This window comes from Gossypium arboreum, chromosome 2 (assembly GCF_025698485.1).
Source record: "Gossypium arboreum isolate Shixiya-1 chromosome 2, ASM2569848v2, whole genome shotgun sequence".
In the NCBI taxonomy this organism is placed as follows: Eukaryota; Viridiplantae; Streptophyta; class Magnoliopsida; order Malvales; family Malvaceae; genus Gossypium; species Gossypium arboreum.
Genome location: NC_069071.1, coordinates 106706075 through 106728590, shown reverse-complemented (window position 1 = coordinate 106728590; position 22516 = coordinate 106706075). Strand labels below are relative to the sequence as shown.

The 22516-nt window shown below is 35.3% G+C and overlaps 1 protein-coding gene across 1 annotated transcript; it reads right to left on the bottom strand.

Moving 5' to 3' along the window:
• Positions 1 to 795: 795 nt before the first annotated feature.
• LOC108466225 (DExH-box ATP-dependent RNA helicase DExH7, chloroplastic) lies at positions 796 to 22209 on the bottom strand. The gene is made up of 35 exons (XM_053025126.1): positions 21668 to 22209; positions 21440 to 21545; positions 21143 to 21333; positions 20943 to 20996; positions 20443 to 20593; positions 19938 to 20356; positions 19452 to 19670; positions 18420 to 18531; positions 17972 to 18169; positions 17470 to 17549; positions 16446 to 16568; positions 16169 to 16255; positions 15468 to 15568; positions 14734 to 14791; positions 14074 to 14139; positions 13567 to 13649; positions 13248 to 13431; positions 12941 to 13087; positions 12754 to 12855; positions 12506 to 12658; positions 12307 to 12411; positions 11472 to 11612; positions 11282 to 11371; positions 11142 to 11198; positions 9945 to 10028; positions 5260 to 5358; positions 5023 to 5163; positions 4687 to 4757; positions 3986 to 4055; positions 3815 to 3907; positions 2928 to 3134; positions 2110 to 2202; positions 1766 to 1888; positions 1325 to 1415; positions 796 to 1211 (listed from the first exon to the last, which is right to left on the bottom strand). The coding sequence occupies exons 1-34, from the start codon at positions 21992 to 21994 to the stop codon at positions 1338 to 1340; spliced, it is 4413 nt and encodes a 1470-aa protein (XP_052881086.1). The 5' UTR covers positions 21995 to 22209; the 3' UTR covers positions 796 to 1211; positions 1325 to 1337.
• Between the last annotated feature and the right edge of the window lie 307 nt (positions 22210 to 22516).

Below are 22516 nucleotides of genomic sequence, written 5' to 3'. Positions count from 1 at the left end.
GCAAAAATAGAGAAACCATCAATACAATAAATACGACATTGAAAATTTACGAAGTCTTCCAATATAGCAATACTTCTGTTCTTATTGTTGTAATTCAGGTGACGTGTACGGCCCCAGAATTGGATGATTAAGAATGGCAACATCGCCCACATCTTGATTCAATTCACTGCTCTCCCCATCTTCCTTCCTCGTTAGTGTTACATACATCATGCATGCATGCATAGCAGACGACATCAACATTTCAACCTTTGCTTTCATAGTATGTAACCATAGACAATGTCCTCTATTGTCTGCCTGATTATGATTTGCTTCGATCTCAAGCTGGTCAGTAGTAGTGTTTGCGTCTAGCATTTGCTATTACTCCAGCTTTTATATTTCCGTTATTCAGCATCTCTGTTTTTTTTTTTTTTTTTTTATTCTTGCAATCATAAAACCTAGAAGATTAAAAAGAAAAACTCAAGGTTTGCGGCTTTTAGTTCTTTGTTGACACGGAAAATCTCGTTCAAAAACCGTGATAGCATTCATTCCTACGAGGGCATACATATCTGCGATGGCGCCCACTTTCAGAAACAAGCTTCAAAGGTTCATTAGAAACTCCATGGTGTAATCAACTACTTAGATGAAAAAACCCTTTTTTTCTGGGATACTTGAATGAAACGTAAGTGGAAGAATGAATTTATAATCTTCGACCCAGTTCATTTACGAAATTTCGCTGCACTGCCAACATTTTGTTGTTCTTATTTTTCCATGGGTTCTTTTTGATAGGATGGCGACACCTTTGTGTCTACAGCTATGTTCTTAAAATTATTTTATGTCGTAATGAAACTTCCAAGTTTAGGGTAGATTCAATACAATTTCTTTCTGGAGTAAATTAACATTATTACAATTATCAATCATTCCTCCATTTAGTCCTATCCTAGTTCCATCCCACTCTATACCGACTACCTTTTGACTAACCTTAATTGTATATTAAATAAATCTTAGTTAACTATATTTGCATGAAATTTTCAACCATTTTCATTAACTGTTCATGCCTTTGAGAGGGGAAAAATGGAAATAAATAAACAGGGGCAGCCAAAATTTGGAGTAAAAGAGAAGGCTATTTGAGAACTCGCATGCCACCAAGAGTGTGTTACTTCTTGAACTCAACCTCACTTTGCTCTGCACTTCCACTAATCACTTCCAAATGATACAAAACTGGAGCTGAGTCACTGTAAAAAGAAAAGATTAAAAGACTACCATGTACAATAAAATGATGCAAGTCAAAATTTAATGATGTATTCTCGAGCTGAATTATGAAACTCAAAGCGAGTACGCGACATACCTACAGTGCTGAACTATTTTGAGGGTTTGTCTTCTTCTAGCAACAAATGTATCATAGACTTGACAACCTCATTATCTACGATCGTAGCATTCTATAAGGGGAAAAAAAGATTAATAAGCAATGCTGCATTATAGGCACAGGCTTCAACAAGGAAAGAAGATACCTGAATGAGAATCTCAGCAACTGTATGTGGTTAAATAACCAAGAAACATGATTAGAAGAAACAATATCATGCATATCATGCTTGTGAGCTATTAAACAAATACTGATTAACCAAAAAAAGATAGTAAACTTGACAGAAAATACACACCGAGAACCTTAACATTACCCTTCAGTTTAGACGTTTGCACACGTTTGCACACGTTTCACGTGTACTGAGATTCAAATTCTAAGCAATTGAAAGAAGACAACTGAACTATAAATAATCACAAACAACATTACCTCTGGCTTTCTAATTAGCTCCTTCAAAATTGAATGAAGAGCCGATCTAAGTTCCTTGCACAATACAGCAGTTTGAGCAGGCGCTGTCAGCTTCAGCCATCCATCTATAGCAACCAATCCAGACTATAAAAAGAAAAAAAAGTTATTCCCCAAATAAGAAACTAAAAAACCAAAATGGACCATTAGATAAAAAAACAAAAGTTTTGAATAAGGTGGAACAGCACAATGTTGGCACATAAACCCAAAATAAGTCAAAGATGAAACGAACCATAAGACATTTCATCAAATTCACCAGCATATGAAGAAGAAATTTACTTATGAATACTAAGAAATACAGAAAATACCTGGTGTTGAATGTTTATTAAGCCACCAAACAGCAAAATAGAGAAGGGAGATATGATGGTAGTATCTCGCAGAAATACTTTGTTGGTTTCAACCTGTTATTGTCAAAATTAGATTACAATCTAAAAGCAAACTGAAGATGGAGCTTGCTCCTAACAAATTTTCCTTTTTCGTCCTATTTTTTAATGAAGGAAAAGTGAATTTCACCATTGAACAGGAAGTGCAACATTGCAGCTCCTTTTACATGGAACATGGAAAACTAGAATAAGCAAAAAGATAATTATTACAAGGAACATTAAACATGACATAAGAAGTAAGAACCAAAATAATGACGCCCCTTTTACATTGCAGCCCTTAATTAAGATAGGATAGTTTATTCCCATGAAAGGCTAAAATTGCACAACAAGAAGATTATGCAACATGAAGCTGTTAAATTATTAAGACTATTCAAACCTAGCTCATTAAAAAGGAAAAGAGAATTCCAATTCGGATTGAAACTAGAAAAAACTATCTAAATCCACATTATCAGCAGCATATGCCCATCAACTTTCAAGAAACTTCTTACACTTATACTTTATATTATAACAAACAACTCCAGCAAACAAATAAACAGACTTTTCAAGGAAAAAGAAGCTAATCTTTTACATTATAGCCTCTGTTAGGTTAGTTATCACTCAATAAAAAACAAACAAACATGCAATGGTTTGTCAGACCTATGTATATCATGTATGAAATAACTATCGTTCAAAAATTGGAGAAAGAAGAAAATTAGAAGACAATAGACGAATAAATTAAATCCACTAGATAGATGTCTACATACCTTTTCAAGGAAGACAAGAAAGGGATGTTGAAAGGATTTCAAGCTACTGTTGATAGAAGAAGGGTGTATATGAACCTCTCGTCTTCCATCATACCAGAATGGATGACCCTTTGTTGCAGGATTGAGTTTAAGCCTGCTGAGAGCTACTCCAGTAATGCCCAGCTCAGTGGCAGCCACATTAGGATATAAACCAGCACATAGTATTGCCTTCAAAGATGATAATACAATTATATCCAGAATAAGATGCAGTTTTAATTTTAATCATCCGTTGCTGCAACGAACTTATAAATAAACAACACTTAACAGCACATCATAATCCTCACAAGTCAGTAGATGAATGTACAACTAAGGGTCTGGAAGAAAATAAGTAACTGTTCAAATCATGAAAGTAGGAACTTCAGATATTTCAAGATTAAATCATTGACCACAAATTAGGAGAAAGTTGGTTCTACAGATATATGTAAATTACAGGAAAATTAAGATATAGCACTCTCAAAAAACAAAAAACAAAACAGAAATTTAGTGATATAAAAAAGACTGGAACAACAAAAATAGTAATAAAAGAAGGCCCAGTTTCCAAGTGGGCAGCATATAGGATGATTCCAACATACGCTTACAGAAGATATAATTCCATTTGGGGACAAATATGTAACTGAACATCTAATAGCCTCCTCAGAAATAAAATAGGTTGTCCACAGAATAAAAATTGCTCATAAAGTTGTAAATGGACAACAAATAACCCAGACATAAGCGAGCAAAACTGCAAAGTAGCACTAAATGTGACCTCTGCCATAACATAAGCGAGCAAAAGTGCAAAGTAGCACTAAATGTGAACTAATTCAAAATCAAATAGACACAAAATGAGCAGAAATTACGTTCATAATTACCTTCACAACAGCAGAATGATGTGAATGTCTATTGAATGGTTGTGAGTAATCAGAAAACCAACCATCAAGATTTTCCTTCCTTTTACCCCCACTCTGTAAGATGAGCAAGAAAAAACATATACCGCATCAAATTCCATAAAAGTCATATCAACTGAAACAACGGATGCATACCTGATAATTCTTTGGAAGATTGATGAATCCTATATCTGCTAGCAGTGTCCCAAATTGTATTCTCATGTCTCTGAAAATTTAAGAAAACAAGTCAAAAGGCAAAAATTAGTTGCCAAATTATAAATAAAAAAAAAAAAAAAGGTGAATACTTGAGTGGATGTTATCATGATTGCATAAGTTATCATTTAATGTTCATAAAAGGGACATTTTGGAAAGGCAGTTTGGTAAACATCTAACTCTACACTACTCAACCACCAAGTGGACCCCGCAGATGGGAGGGCAGGAAAGGCAGAAGCAGCTATCACACTAGCACCGACTTGGTAGCTTTGACTTCTGGATAGAGTGCCATGACAAATATGATAGGAGCAATTTAATCCTTTCACTTCTAAGTGGGATCTCCAAATGGATCATAACTGGTAAACATACGTAATAACAAATATGTATAAACAGGCATCATATTTTACCAACAGTAAATTCAAAAAGATTCCACTACCAAGGAGGCAACATATCGCTATACTATTGACAACTTAAGAACTTGCACAAGAGTCAAAACTATCATCTGCAATTTGGAGAACTCATTCCAATTCATAATATGACAACAGCTAATTAAGCATCTCAAGAATGGTGGGTTATCATCTAAATGACAGGAAAGTACCAAAATACTCCAATCAGGGGTGAGAGAGAGAGAAGTAAAAGTAAACCTTATCATGGACATAACTGAACTGCTTAAAAAGTACATCTTGCAGAAACGCTGGGCAGCTTTTACTCCTTTCTACAAGGATTGAAATTTCACATAAGTAACACGTATTAAACACAAACTAAACAGATAGAAAGAACTGCATTCGCTGAGAAAGAGAACATGATTCTCTTTCCCTCTCAATGTTGTTGAAGGAAGGTTCTAAAGATCAGAGTGCAAATCAATCAGGAATCAGGGTGCCATTTACCAAACAAGACTTTTCTAGCAGAAGCAGACAACACTGATCACTTTTTCTTAGAGTTAAGGATCGCTAGAAAACATATCACAATCATTCGCATACCTCTCGGAAAATCCTCTCCCATTTCCTATATGCAGCCATCATTAGCAAGTGGTCAGACTGCCTCTCAGCATCGTTCAAATCACTAGATTCATCCAGCTTCTCGCTTAATAAAGCCAATTTAGCTCTTTCAACATTTTGTTTCTGTAATGTAGAAACAAGATAACGGAAGTGATGCTACGTCTTTCTTTTCAGAAAGCAAGAACAATATAAACATATAAAAATAAAAAATAAAAGAACCTCATCCTTTGGATACAAAAATGGAGACTTATAGCTGAGACATGCGGAGATAGATAAGATGGGTGATAAGCAACCAAATATTCCACCATAGAGCAGCATCTGCAATTCAGCCAAAAACAGTTTAGTAAATTCTGGTCAATGGATGCTCTATAGAAGTTTATGCAACGAAAGATTGAATTTGTTGGAATTCCTTAAATTAAGCAGATTTTCTACCTTAGTTCTAGGAATTTCCTTGTACTATTAGCCATAATCAAATTATTAATTTTTAGGGATAGGCTAATTTCTAGAGATTATTTCCTTTTTATTTTTCCTGCTATTCTTTAAAAGGCTATAGTCAGATTAGAAAAAATAAGAATAATTCTTCTTCCTAAACTTGTTCATGGTATCGAGCATCAGAATTCATTGATCCTACTCTTTCTTCTCTTTTCTTGTTCTGTTTTCTCGTTAGAAACCCTACTCCCATGGGTGACACCGAAAATTCCTCTGAGACTCTTCATAAACTTCGCTAACCAAAACTCAACTTGAGGCTCTTCATAAATTACTCAGACTCCTACACCCGGTGGGTCACTAGCTATTCAAGGTCTTCGCTTTAAAACTACACACGAACCTATCACAACTTCCCGGATACTAGACTGGGTGCATCCGACCACATGATGTAATCTAAGTTTGTTTCACACCTATTTACCTTGTCATGATCACTCTCGGATTCGCATAGCTGATGGATCTTACTCGCTGGTGGCTGCAATTGGGACAGTTAGACTTACTGAAAATTTTTCCCTTGATAAAGTTTTACATGTTCCAAATCTTTCCTATAATTTACTCTCAATTAGCAAGCTTACCAAGGATCAAAAAGTACTTGTTGAATTTTCTACTTTAGGTTGTGTGGTTCAGGAACAGGAATCGGGGAAGATGATTGGCACTGCTAAAGTTGATGATGGCTTATATGTTTGGAACAAAAACAGTTCACAAGAAGGGATGGCCTTATCTACATCAAAAGAAGATTCTATCATGCTATGGCACCGTAGACTAGGACACCCAAATTTCATGTACTTGAAGAAATTGTTTCTCTACTATTTCTAAATAAGAAAATAAGTTCATTGAACGTGAAGTTTGCCAACTGTCTAAACACACTCGTGTCCCTTATCCTTTGAAACCTTATGTTCAATCTCAACCTTTCTCTTTAATCCACAGTGATCTATGGGGAGCCAGTCGAGTAAAAAACATCACAGGGGCTAGGTGGTTCATAACTTTCATTGATGACCACACTAGAGTTTGTTGGATCTATCTCCTTAAAGAAAAATCCAAAGTCTCTAGAGTCTTCAAAAATTTTCATTCAATGATTCGAACCCAATTCAATTCAAATATTCACACCCTTAGAATCGATAATGGGAGAGAGTACTTTAATTCTATCCTAAGTCCTTATCTTTACGAGCAAGGAATCATACATCAAAGTTCTTGTCCCGACACCCTCAACAAAACGGGGTTTCGAGAGGAAAATAGACACCTTGTAGCCGTGGCTCGTGCTCTTATGTTTACTATGGGTGTACCAAAGTATTTATGGGGAGAAGCTGTCCTCACCGCTTGTTATCTTATAAACCGACTCCCATCTAAGGTATTAAACTTTCAAACACCTTTACATACTCTTCAAAAAAATTTTCCCTTGTTTCGTGTTCCTAATCTCCCAACCAAAACATTTGGTTGCAAAGCATTTGTCCACAACCATCAACCTAACCGATCTAAACTTGATCCTAGAGCCCACACTTGTGTCTTTATTGGTTACTCGCCTACACAAAAAGGGTACAAGTGCTACTCTCCAACCTTACACCGGATGTTTGTGTCCCTTGATGTTACTTTCTTCAAAACGAGCCATATTTTTAGCCTCTCATCTTCAGGGGGAGATACTCGGTGAAGATGAGACCTTGAGCAATCTTCTCATTATACCTCAAGACTCTATCAGCCCTACCACCACTACAAAACCTGCTGAAAATCCTACAGCCACTGTTTTTCCTGTTTTGGAACCTGTTTTTCCTGTTTTGGAACCTGTTTTTCCTATCTCCACTGTTCAGCAACAAGAAACAAGGGTGATTAACCATACTAATGAAGAAAACAGCCCACTCATTCTGAAAAACAACAAGAAAAACTCAGGGGCTTCGTGTATACTCTCGGAGACATCAGCTGCCTGAAACAAAACAGCAGTGCCAATGCCATCTTTACCCGAGGACTGTCTTGAGGAAGAAGTTTCACCTCCTTCATCTTCCATCTATCTTCCAATTGCAGTAAGAAAGGGCACTAGAGCTGCACTCAACATCCCATTTCTCGGTTTGTATCCTATGGAAACTTGTCTAAATCCTACAATGCCTTTGTTTCTAATGTTGACTCTATAGAAACTCCAAAAACATAGAAGAGGCTCTTAAGTCAACCAAATGGAGGCAAGCTGTGTTGGAAGAAATAAAGGCTCTTGAAGACAATAGAACTTGGGAAATATCTAAACTACCTCTTGGGAAGAAGACCGTGGGTTGTAAGTGGATTTTCACCACAAAATTTAAACCAGATGGGAGCATTGATCGATACAAGGCTAGACTTGTGGCCGGGGTTTCACTCAAACATATGGGTTGGACTATGAGGAAACATTTGCACCGTGGCCAAATTGAATACTATTCGAGTGCTTCTCTCAATTGCTGTCAACTTAGAATGGCCTTTGATCCAATTGGCTGTAAAGAACGCTTTTCTCAATGGAGAATTAAACGAAGAAGTCTACATGGATTTTCCTTTGGATTCAAGGAAGCAAGGGCCAAGTATGCAAGTTGAAGAAGTCCTTGTATGGACTAAAGCAATCCCCTAGGGCTTGGTTTAATCGTTTTGCCAAAGCCATGACTAGTAGACATTATACTCAAGGTCAAGCTAATCACACCTTATTCTACAAACACTCGGATAATGGGAAGTGTTGTATTCTCATTGTCTATGTAGATGACATAATATTGATGGGGATGATTCTATTGAAATTGAAAGACTAAAAGAGTTCTTAAGTCTTGAGTTTCAACTTAAAGATTTGGGGAATCTTGATATTTTCTAGGAATGGAGATAGCAAGGTCAAAGGCGGTATTTCAATCTCTCAAAGAAAGTATGTTCTTGATCTACTTTCGAAGTCGACTGTTGGGTTGCAAACCAGCCGAGACTCCTATGGAACCAAACCTTAAATTAGGAACTGATAAGGATGGAGAAGAGGTAGACAGGGGGAGATATCAACGGTTAGTGGGAAAACTTATCCATCTTTCTCACACTCGTCCGGACATAGCTTTTGGAGTAAGTGTTATAAGTCAATTTATGCATGCTCCTAGGGAGAAACATTTGGAAGCTGCCTATAGGATATTGAGATACTTAAAAGGACTCCTCGTAAGGGGTTGCATTTCAAGAAAGATGTAAATCGAAGCATAGAAGTCTACACTGATGCAGACTGGGCAGGGGCAGTTAATGACAGGTGCTCCACAAGCGATTACTGCAGCTATGTTTGGGGTAATCTCGTGACATAGAGGAGTAAAAAGCAATCTGTTGTGGCACGCAGCAGTGCTGAATCTGAATATCGAGCTTTGTCCCACGGTATATGTGAAGGAATATGGTTACAACGGCTAATGGGAGAACTAAAATTATCCTATACAAAACCTATAACATTATACTGTGACAACCAGGCAACAGTTAGCATAGCTCATAACCCTGTACACCATGACCGTACCAAGCATGTGGAAATTGATCGCCACTTTATTACGGAGAAAATTAACAAAGGGGAAGTTTGTGTTTCATATCTACCTACAAGACAACAAGTAGCAGACGTGTTAACCAAAAGCTTGAGCAGAAAAATGTTCGAAGAAATTATGGGCAAGCTGGGTTTGATTAACATCTACACTCCAGCTTGAGGAGTGTTGGAATTCCTTAAATTAAGCAGATTTTCTACCTTGGTTCTAGGAATTTCCTTGTACTATTAGCCATAATCAAATTACTAATTTTTAGGAATAGGCTAATTTCTAGAGATTATTTCCTTTTTATTTTTCCTGCTATTCTTTAAAAGGCTATAGTCAGATTAGAAAAAATAAGAATAATTCTTCTTCCTAAACTTGTTCAGAATGATATGAGAATCCATTTCATAGAGAGAAGAAGGAAACTATTCAATCCTCATCATGTAAGAACATCAAGCATAAAAAAGGCAGCAGTCTTTAACAAGAATAAACTAAAGGCTGGAGATCAAAATACAGGAAGTCTAACTTGACTCATAGTCTATGTAAAATCTTCAGATTTGGCACTTCCTCTAGGTATTTTGACAAAGAAACCCTAATTCAAATTCTAGGTTCAATTTATTATGTTTTTACTATTTTAAAATGTGTTCTGTGCCTAGTTCCCGCAAGCATTCCTTTTATCAGAGGGCAGATCAGCAGATTAAATTAATTTCTAGCAAGACCTACTTTACAAATGTATAGCATGCATACCAGCACAGACACGAATTTAAGCAAAAAGAAATTACATTTTTTTTTTCAAAATTGATTACAATGAGCTTAACACAATTAGTAAAAAGAGACAAAAAATATCATTAAAACATTTACTACCCATAATTTTCTTTTAAATAAAGTGCAAGGCGTAACATTTATAGTCAAAAGAATTTTGTGGGGGGGGGGTATTAAATATATTAAGTGCACCTTTCCGATCAAAACATCAACAGGAAGCTTTGCCAAATGGTGCCCAAGAGGTGTCAACTCTTCATCTCCCTCAACAGCACCAACCTGAAAATAATCTCTCAATTACCAAAATTCACAGGCCATCATCATTTGCCAACTAAAAATATCAACTAAAGCAAGGTCCAATGACGCAAGAGAATCTACTAAGTTACTAAACTATGGTCCAAATTGAAGGAAATGGAGCTAAGAATATTTTGAGCTTTAAAAGATTAATGGGCCACAATATGAATATCCAACTTTGGGGTTGAAGATGGGAATGCTTTTGTAGGAGAAGTAAATGCTGGTCAAGAATAAATCTGGAATTCTTGCATCAAGTGAAATTAAAGTTTGTGTTGATTCACATGTTCAAAAATTATGAACCATAGATGGACGGAAAGATCTGGAAGTCTATTTTCTAATGCATCAAACAGTGTCTTTCGGAGTCTTTTACACATACTTATGGCCATTTTAATGAAGGTTGTTCAGGGGGATGAACCTGAACACATTAAAAAATGCAATCTTTTTATTCAATGCTTTGTGATATATTAGGAAGTAATTCATGTATGGGGATTTAATTCTTGGGGATTCAATTGTATTGGGAATTTGTTTATGGATTTAATATTTGAAGTTACCTATGCTTGGGGGGATGTCCCAAGTTAGTCTGGATAGCACTATCAATGTGTAAGGGCAAATGAGAATTTGAATCAAAACTTGCTTGTTAGCAATTTATCCTTTGTTTTCTTGTTCTTGGTGGATGCTAACAACTAAACACTTACCCTTCGTGTGAGGCATTTAAGAGTGGTGATATTTAGTACCTCTTAATTCCCTAACGCTTGTGTTAGTGTCGACCTTATCACTTTAGGTTTGGAAGGTTCCATAAAGTGTGGCGGTTTATAAAAAATCGTCCCCAATCAAACCATGCTAATTGAGTCATTTATTCGTTTCTCTTAGCATCCAGATTCGATTCCTTATCATCCAAGTACTCAAAAATACCAGTTGAGTGGGATGATAGGAAGACCAAACAAAAATGCTCATAGACATGAAATATCTTAATCTAATAAAGACAGCAGGAAATCATGACAAAAAGAATACAAAATTAAGTACTTCTTCCTTGAAGCCCAAAATCTTATCACCATATTACTGTATGTAACAATTGTTGGTTAAAAGAATGAAACTTACCTCATATAACAATGAAATGGCAGAATTCATAGCTTCTTCCTTTGGCGGTTCCAAAGCCTAGAATCAAAAGCTATGCCATTAGAACACTATGGAAGAGAATAAATATGACAACTTATAGATACTGTAAAATATATTTGTACCTTGGATAAGAAAGGCTTTATCTGACCAAGGCTAAGTAGCTTAATTTGTAAACAGAGCTCTACTAAAGGCATCCGAAGCATCTCAGGAACCTAGATGATAATTAAGAAAAAAACTGATAAGATTTGGGACAAGAGAATTTTAGCCTAGTTATTAGCACATTAATGAATATGTTAATAAAGAGGAAATTACCTGATATGGGCGCATGAGCTTTTCAAATCTATGTCGTGTATACAAGCAGAAGCAAATTCCAGGCTTAACTCGACCAGCTCTTCCTCTACGCTGCTTAGCATTCGCTCGAGATATCCAATCTTCAACCATGCTTGATAATTTCTACATCAACATATAAAATAAATAAACAAAAATTAAGCACATAACCAAAGACTTAATAGAAGGAATCCATGCATAACATCTAAAGACTTTTTTTTCTTTGGTAACCACTAATGGAGCTGCAACTATACAGGAAACAATTCACTTGTTACTGAGGCAAAATGCTTAAGCATTCCCTTCCAAAGTTTCTGCTCAAATTTGATATACTATTCCAATATAAACAACCATTACCAACTACACCCATCTTTCCCATTTTGTATTGACTTCTCAAGTCCAAAGTGAAAGCCCAAAGCAGAAATCAGCATTTTCCATCCTTGGGCCTAGCAACTAATTATGTTTACCCCTGTTAGAACACTTTTTCTTTTAACACTCATCTAGAATTAGATTATTAAAAACCTATACAAGTTCTTAACCACTGACGATGCCCAAGGTGACATCTGATGCAATTATAAATATACTCCATAGACAAGATATTGGAAATAGATATAAATTGGTTGTCAAAGTAAAACGAGAAATCAATTATTACAATAAAGCTAAACAACAGTTAGATTAACTTAAGATTCTTTCAGCAAAACCCTTTTTCGAGCATTTCCTTGAGAACATAGAATGGGCATGACTCAAACCCTTTGTACTCCAAGCAACATAAACATCAACAACAATGGAGGTTACTAAACTATAAGAAAATATGAATGCAAACCTTTTGAGGATTATAACGATTCTCCTTATGCTTTCCACAGTCAATCACATAGACTACGTCATCAATTGTTATGCTAGTCTCAGCTATGTTTGTTGCTATAATAACCTGAAATTGAAATGCATTTGAAGTAGGAGTTAAATCAATTTTAGAGAAAGTTCACATAACAAATAAAAATCTCAAACATGAGTGAAGAACCTACCTTACGTATGCCATCAGGAGGATTTAGGAAAACCTTTTTCTGCTCATCTGCTGCGATTGATGAATGTAGAGGCAAGAGCCAGTCAGAAGATGGTCCAGCAAATCGATAAGAAGCAGCTAGCCTATCAAGTAGTGTATGAATCTCAACAACTCCCTGTTAAACCATGGAATATGTATCAAACTAATATCAAAACAAGAAAACTCAAAGTATAAGGTATATCAACATCAAAAGAACTTAGGATAGCTTACTGGCAAAAAGATGAGTATAGCACCCTTATCACACGTTTCATCTACATGACAGACCAAATCTTCAAGCAAGTCATAATCAATGACATCTTCATTCAGTCTTTTCTGTGTTAAAAATTTGTAAGTCATTATTCATCCTCTCACCGAGGAAAATAGAATAAACCATGTCGCTTGTGCTGAAAGAGTTTACCAAATTTTGTTGAGTTTGCTCACTATATGATTGATAACTACTTGAATCGTAATGTGGATTTACATAGTCCTCAGACAGAAGGGAATCATCACCCCATGCAGACAAGACAAGATTTTTCTTTCCTCTACGATTGTTCACAGGACCCCTCTGCAGCAGAATGAAGAGTTCATAACTTGCATGACAGAAACAAAGATAACCCTTCGTATTTCATAACCTACTCATTAATACTCTACCATTTTCCAGCTCCAAATTTCAGAAGCAGTTAGCTAACACCCAGTAAGAATAATATAAAAAATAAATTAATTACCATGTCCCTTGTGGATGTTTCACATCTTAGAGAAGCAGGAGAATCTGAAGCAAGGTGATAACTGATACGTTCATATATATCCTCAAGAAAGCAAGTTGTCACTGGATGAGTCCGGCCTTGTGCAGTAATCACCGGGCAAAGCCCAAAATATCTTGAGAATAAATCAGAATCAACTGTTGCAGACCTAATCATTTAGATCATGATTCAGAAACCAGGATACGAATAAGGTAAGGCCAGGATGGAGATCAAAACAAGCTTACACAACTATGATTGATAAGAAACACAAAAAAAAATAAAAAATAAAAATACATATACATACATAAGAATAACTTTCAGTTTGGGTGTGTTAGAGACAGATTGCTTCTCAATAAGATTCTTCAAAACAATGAGTAGAAAATCACCCTGTTAAGGAAAAAGAAACAAATCAGTCCATTTCAGATATCTGGACTAACATTTCAGCATTGCCTGAAATTCAGAATTGAAAAACTATTTCCCTTATGGGCTGATTGTTTTCCCCCCACAAATTCTTTACGAGTAGCTTAGCTATGGAGTTATTTTTTAATAGATTAGCTATGGAGTTATTTTTTATGGCAATATGAATGATCTAAACAATTTCCAGACAAATAGTTTTTTTAGTCATTCTAGAGCCAAAAGCTCAAAACCAAATAAAAGTCTTGCATGAAGTGCTGCAAATTAATTCATTTAAGAAAACTCAACTGCTATGAATGTTAAATCATTGAAGGACATTATAAACCAAAAGAACTCATAAATTTTGAAAACATCCACCTGAAATAGCCACAGTTGAACTTCAAATTCATCCACTTACCAAAAGAGACCGTTCATGTACTTCATCTACTATGATGTGAGTAACACCAGTCAAGTTTTTATCCCCCTGTGAAAATTGAAAGGAGAAACCATAAAAGGGAAGTTAAGGGGGAAGTAAATTAAACAGCAACCATAATGTAGTTTCATATAGGAGTGGCCTAGATGCTAATTTTACAAAACACATATTGCAAAACCTCTTTGAATCAAAACATTCCTGATATAACCACTCAAGAGTTCCATCTTTCTTCACATAAAATATACGACCACAATGTACAAGTTCTGAGCTAAATCAGCATCCATATAAACATATTCTAGCATGAATTAAAGTTTCTGCATATTTATAAAGCATCCACATGTAATATTCAAGTTAAAATCAAGGAAGGAAAAACCCAAAGACAGCAGCAACTAGTGAAAATGTCAACAACTAGCAAGCAGTGTCTAGATTTACTTTACTGTTCCAAAATCCCATTTCAGCATCCTGAAAAAGTACATTTGGAACAAATAAAACAGTATATGATGCACCACAACTACAAATGAAGGCTGGAGAAAATGACTTCAAAGCAAAAATCAAAAGCACCCGAAATAAAAAGACTTCCGATATAAGCTATGATAGATTCAAAGAAGCCAATAACTAAAATAATTGTGGCTGGCTAGGGCTTACCGCAAGTTTCCTCAGAAGAATACCAGTTGTACAAAAGAGAAGCTTTGTCTTTTCATTCCTAGAAAATGCAACATAACCAAGAAGGAGAAATTAGTTATTCAATAAAAAAATTAAAAAAAGAGACCACATTAGTCTTTTCAACGAAAGAAATAAAAATAGGACTCTATAAGTGAATAGCAACTACAAAATTCTACCAAAACAAACTGAACACATACAATATGTAACGAATGTAAAGCTTTAAAAAAAGGTAATAGCAACAATATTTGCTACCTTATGGAGAGATCAAGCAATTCAAAAGACAATGAAACATAACCATAAATATGAAATGTCAGCACCACCAAGCACTAAAGGTATTTAAGGGCCATGTGAAAATTTATTATTTTCAAGCTCCTTAAGCAACTATCTTAAGCCAACCTAATCAATCATCAGTAAACTGTTATGCAGTTTGCAAAATCAGTAAATGCCATAGAATATCTGTATATACAGTATTCATCCTTTATGCCCTGAATTTTGAGCTTAGAAAACTTGACCAAACCACAATGCACAATCGAATCTGACACCAGATAGATTACATTAAGAAATAATAAAAAGAAAAAATTTAGGGTTATAGACAGGATTCATCATTGCTGCTGCATTTCTGACAGCAAAATCACTAACATGTCAACTTTCTACACGGAGGAAATGCAATCGGAATTAGCAAATTATTGTAACTTATAAGATCAGGACATAAACACCTGGCATTATCTAGACGAACTTGATAACCAACCAAAGACCCAATAGAACCAGGAGATGGTTCACAACGCTCATCAGCAACTCGCTCTGCAACAGAAATTGCCTGCAATGATATAGATACCCCACACAATACTTTTACTAAATCTTAAAAAACAAATATAAATATATAAAAACATAAATGAAATTTGCAATAAAGCACTAATATGGCAGACAGAGACTTGATAAACTAAAAGAACAAACTCTACTGAAACCAAATATTACTTCTGATTTTCTAGTAGGAATGTCAGACTTGGTGCATTTATGAGTCAACTTTATCAGTGGTAATATGCTACCCAAATTCTTCCCTCTAGTTCCCAGTTGAACAGACATTTGAAAACTACTGCATACCCGCAATAAAAGAATTCAAATAGATGAAGCATATATTCGTAACTTAATGTGCATTAAAGGCAAAAATTGGCCATTTATGAGTTTCCTTTGTGAAAATATTGCCAAGCTTCTTCTGCTCTAATCATGTCTACCTAATCATTTAAATTGTCCACAACCATCTTAGAACATCAGAGAGAAGACAAGGAAGAAGATAAAGAAGAAAGGTTGACAGAATTAACTTTTGATTGGTTTCTAAAAGAAACAAGTGAGAGTTATTAATGAGAAAAGGTGCAAGAAAAATTAGTGTTAAGCATGTATCAACATATTATTCACCCACCGCTATTCTCCTTGGTTGTGTGCATATAATACTACAATGTCCACCATGTCCAGATTCAATCATATCATCCAATATAAATTGAGGAACCTATATTCAGGGAACAAAAGTAGAAGTTAATTTCAAAGGGAAAAGCAAAGAAATTAGTAATGCAAAAAGCTACCAAATCATGAAACTCAAGTTAACTGGGTCTATATTTGGGGTGGGGGGGTTAACTGGGTCAAGGAGGATCATGAAAGATAAGGGCTTGCACAAAAATAAGGGAAATATAAGTTTAAACCTGAGTAGTTTTTCCAGATCCTGTTTCACCACAAACAACAAGAACATTATTTTCCTTTAGCAATTGCAAAATGTCATTTTTCAACCCAGCAACAGGAAGAGCAGCTCTAGTTTTCAACATCTCCTGGAAACAAAAATAAAATAAAATAAAATAAAATAAATATAGAACTTTTAACAGCAAAAGCCAAATGCATAATGCATGTGTTGCATGCTAAGGAGCACCATTACAATTTACAAGAACAGGCATGATGTTACCATAAGCAACATAAAATGATCAACATGAATGGGAACATTAATCAAGAGTGAGATTACCATGATCATTAGCAAGAGATGGTAAATTATATCGCTCTTTAAGCATCAAGTTTGAAATAGCATACTCAAGACATCAGAACTAGTTTCAAGAATTTTACTAGATAGTTTCAAGAATTTTACTAGTTCAGCTATAAAAACTACAGCAAAAATATGTGTGGAAGGTTGATAATCTACTATGACAAACATCATATATTCATAGTCTCTTGGTGTACATGCATCAGTAGATTCTGACATCAGATTCTAGATTAGGAGATTGGCACCACAGGATTCAGAATCTCTTCATGTATTTCATGCAACAGAAGCAAATTTATCATTCATAAAACACAGAACCCCTCCCCTAACATACATGCGCTTTCTCTCCAACTAAATCAGAGCTAAACTAAATTATAACAAGTTATGTTTCAGCAAGTGTTAACATTTTCACACATGGGAGGAACAACAAAGCTTCCAACACAATTTAGGTGCTCTTCACTGCAAGTTGTGCACAAGTAAGCTAGTAAACTTCACACTAATCATTAGCAAATAGTAAGTTCAAATGACTTCAATGCGATAAAATTAAAGTTTCAGATCCCCCAAGCAAATTAAACTGATATCCAATTAGAAAGCAACAACAATAGCAGAATCAATTGAAAACAAATACTTGTATAGTTATAACAAAAGCTTATAAATCCAATTACTATTTTCCTGAGACACAGCAATAAGAATACACCAACCTTGTATCTCTGAGTATGCTTTCTCTTTTCTTCTTCCTGTCTCAAATACACACTTTCCATTTCTTTTGCATGGCTTTTCCCTGCAATAAGAAATTTTTCAGATCGAAGAGATTATTAGTTTATCACCCAGCCATAGTAAAAATATCATTATTAATCTAAACCTCAAACTAGACCTTTACACTCTTTTCTATGATCCTCATAGCAATGTGCCCAGTCTTCCCTCATTTGATTATGTGAGCACATTCTGAGTTCCCCAAACAATATCTAAAATTTTCATGAATGAAAAATCCATTGCAATTCCAGTTCAGTTCTAACTATTATGTGTGGATTTTTTCATGGATGGATTAAAAAGAGCACTTCCTTAGGAGGGAAGAAAAGAAAAATTGAGAAAACAGGACATAAAAAACAATGGGGTTAAACTAACCATTTCACATTCCATATCAGTGGCAAATTTAGCAAAATAATTTAGTATAAATGCATCAAATACAATAATATAACATACTTTCATATACTGGATCAGCTACAGAAGAACATGGGGTTTTATTATCTTCAATGTAGGTCTTTTGGAACTCATCTAAAGCAGATTCATTAGTATCATGACCAGGAGCCTTTGATCTGGAATCCTCATCTCTCAATAACCGATCAACAAAACCAGCCCTTCGATCTTCCTCATTGTCTCCTATTTTGGTTAATGATTCCCCTGAAAGTGTTCAAATACTTTAAGAAACATTAAAAGCACTGGTCACTTGCTTTTAGAAATCTGATAAATATCTTTCTTATTCCTTATGTTGAATTGATAGAAAACATCAAGACTGACAAACTGAACCAGAAAATGAAAGAGGATCCGGCATAATATTAGAAGAGATGCCATAACACCATTAGCATAAATAAGACAAAACTTCAAAAAGTTATTTTGCATCTATAAATACAATAGATGTTTAAATCATCACCTCCTTTCCACTGAAAAATGAGAGAAGAGTAAGGCTCGGTAACTATCAGTTGAGTAGGAAGATCAGGGAACAACTGACAAAGAGCAAATGCGGCAACTCTGTTCTGTGCATCCTGTAAAAACAATCAAGGAGTAGGTAAATTACCATTTTTATATATTTTATCTGTAAAAATTGTATATTAACTGTGGAAAGAAGGAACAAGCTCACATTCAGTCATATACCCATTATGTGAGAACTAACATAATACAACAGCCTTGACAGAACACGCCATAGATTGAAGAACTCTATTGAGTATGATACACATGAGGGTATAATCTAACAGGGACACAAGGAAGCATGAAAAAGGTTGTTCAAAAGGAAGACAGGATATATCCTAAAATCATGTTTGTAATTGTCAAATTAAATTCCAAGCACACTGTTAGATTATACCCTTCTGTGCATCATACTCAATCAAGCCATTTCATGCATTAATAATAAATATTAAAAAAGAAAGAAAAAAAGGTGGTGAGAACCGGTATTATAAAATTAGCATGTTTAACTAGCATCTGAGACTATTTATTCATAAAAATCTTTTTCAAAGGATGCAATAAAACTAATTTTCAGTACCTACCCTATATCCAATAAAAAACAACAATGCTGTCATTCCTTAGATAATCTAGAAAAGAATATTTGTAGTTAAGCGCTACTACTCCGGAAGACATAAACCAAAATTTGTGGTTGATCGACCTGAGGACCAGACACCACCAAACAGAGTAAAAAAAGTCTTAATATACCACCCAAGGCATCAACTTGAAGACAAACATATTTATTTGTCATATTCACATGCAACATAAGTATGTAAATGAGCATATGGCTAATCAGGCATTCAAGTTTCTGGGATCTAGAAAGCGAACATAGGAACTAAGTACTTTCCTCCAAAGTTCTCCAAGAATGTTCATCTTCTAATTGTTTTGACACCAGTAGCATTGCACTGTACGTTCTTAATCAGAGTATCTCATATTATCAGCATGAAGCATAAGGACAAACAAGTACCTCAGCAGATTCAAAAGCTTCTTGCTCATTAGGAAGCTGAAGGGTGGTTAGCCCCCCAGCTTTTCTGCTCTTGCCCCTCCCGCTAGCTTTACGCAACACACTAACAGAATAAGCAAAAATTTTACCTTTGGCAGGCATTTTATCAAATTTTGGAGCCTCCCACCCTGATCTTTGACATAATTGGTGAAGAACAGCCTTCGGAATCTTTTTCGATTCTCCCTGTCATTATTTAGATCATATTCCAAAGAAGTCATAATGAATTAAGTAGAACAAGGCCAAAACCAAACATTTAAAACTTGGAAGGTGATTATTATGGCACTAAATGAAATTGAAAATAAAAAAATCAGGAATCATACTTAGCAGCTTCCTAAATCCATTGCATTGCAAGTTCACGATCAATATTATATAAAGCTATGTATAAGAAATGCCTTATCACCAACCATTAGTAATATTAACCTCACAAGATCATTGCATTCTGGGAATTACCTTCTTCCAGATTCCATCCAATTTCTCCAAATTTTTCTCACTGTATAGTTCTTTCATCTTTTCTTGCTTCTGCAATTTTAGTACTTCAGAAGCAAGAGCATCGTTAATTGAAGAATCTTCTAAGAAGAAATCCCCAATCTCCAAATCTTCCGACATATTTTCTGAGTGACCTTTTTCTTGAGTAGGTAACAAAGAAGGAATATATTTGGTAGACAACTCTTTAGAGGTCTCTGTATCATTTACACTGCCTGTTGCTACACCTGAAGTTATCACACAGGCTGCTGAATTGCATTCAGCATCACCCAGAGATATCATCTCAGGTGGCTCTTCAGGCATGGAACTAGTCACTGTGCCCTCAGACACAGAAGCAGCTGCTCGTTCATGCAAAAAATCTGATGCTAAAACAGCATCTGATAATCCTGCTCACCAAAATTAAACAACTCATTACAAAGTGATCAAGTGATAAATCTTTCAACATAAATCACTAAAAACAACTAAAATTGACCTAAAGCAGACAACTCCTGCTTGAGTTTGCGAATTCTACTGCCTGCCTTTTCCTGGCCATTTTTATCCTTTTTTTCCTTAGCTTTTGTAGCTTCTAATCGTGCTGCATGGTATTCTTTTGCAATAACATCATAAGGCCTAGGTCCAGAAACCTATTAACCAAGAAAAAAGCATAAGAATGAAATTATACCTTGTCATAGTAACTAAACTTAAACCTGAGTATTTAGCAGTAAGGGGGAATAAAAGGAGAAAGGCCATTTCCATTTCCAAGTCTATACTTAGAAATACGCAGCTATTAGAAATACGCAGCTATTTCTCCATTCTTACATAAAAGGGTAGGATTTTTATGACAAAGACAACAAAACTAGTGCAAAATACATTCTAGAACAAGATAATTATAAATGACTGAAATGTTATTCATCAATTGGAAGTCCCTTAGATTCTTTTATATTATATTAGAAGATAGAGAAAGAACAAGAATCAAAAAGAAGTTTACAATACCTCTTCGGCTGAACCCTCATCACTTGCTTCATCCTCCCAAGTTTTGGATTCATCCTAACAGACATAAACTATTTGCTAAAAATCCGTTTTAAACAAATTCCAACGAAGGTAGAAAACATTCAAATGAATAAACCCTAAAGTAAAACAGCAGAGACAGCAACAGAATACAAGATCAGTAACAGTTCATTTTATTTCCTTACCTCCTCCTGTTGCTCCATATATTGCCGAATCCAATCTGCTTGTGATGGTTGGCACATATTGAGAGAATTCTCATCTTCACTGCTCTTGGTTCTAACAGAAAGTCCATGTAAGTTTTCCTTAATCCTTGTTGATGCGTCCACCAAAGGAGTCCAGTCTTCCTTTTCAACTGATATAACACTGATAGACCCTCCTAACACATTAGATCACATAATTTAAGCATCAGTGCCAAGACACACTAGGTATTGAAATTGATCATTATATTTTTTAGATAGAAATTCACACACACATATACACACCTCCATCTGAATGCAAAGAGATTCCACTTGAAAACTTCAAAGGAAGCTCGTTTCGAGGTAAGTTCAAGCATAACCAATCGAGAGCAGTCTCAAAAGTAGCACCATCCTACTCAATGTAAACACATACACTGGTCAATCAATATAGTCAGGAGATACGATAACAAAATTGAAAAGAAAATGAAATTTCGTTTGTAAGAAAAATGTATGGAAAAAAATAAATGATAAAACCTTGAGAGAAGAGAGTGCTAGTTCAATTTTATCATTAGAGAAACCTTCGCAAGAAAGCTTCTCGTACAGGGCTTTGAGCTTCTTTGCCTTTTGAGCTTTGGATAGAGAATCTTGAGGAGGATTGAGATCGGATTCGGATTGGGATTGGGATTGGGTAGAGTGGCTGGAGTTGAGTAAAAGCCGACGAAGCCGGTTTTCGTTCTCGGCTGATATCTGAAGTCGAGGGGCAGACGATGTCGCTTGATTGGCTTTAGATGATAAAGAAGAAGACGAAGCGGAAGTTGCTTTTCGGTTGCTTTGCTTCTGAGGCTTCTTTTTCGGAGCCATATTTTCCCTTCAAATTTGGGACAGTGTTTAACGCAGTGAATGATTGGACTGAATCGATAATTAGACCTAACTGGAACTGGAAGACGAAATTTCTGGCGCCAGGATCCAAACCCTACCGGAAAAAGCCGCCTTTATCGCTCCATTTTAAAGATGCAAAATATTGTAACCGTTAAACGGCAACTTTTTTTTTATCGGAATTTTCTATTAATTTCTTTTTGATATTTTTTTTGGGGAAAAGTACACTAGCGGTAACTAAATTTTAAAAAATGACAAATCAATCACTAAAGCTCATTTTTAGTTATAGACGAGACAATTAACGTGGCTTGTTAGGGGGTCACGTTGGACATGACCAAATTTCCATTTAATAGATAATTAATTTGTACAGTATGATCCGAAAAAGATTAATTTAATTTGCCAAAAAAATTAATTAAAATATGAGAATAAACTAAAGAGGCAAAAACAATTTGGTTAAAGAAAACAAAATTTCGTTAAGGAGAAAGTGAAAAACAATTGAATTTTTTA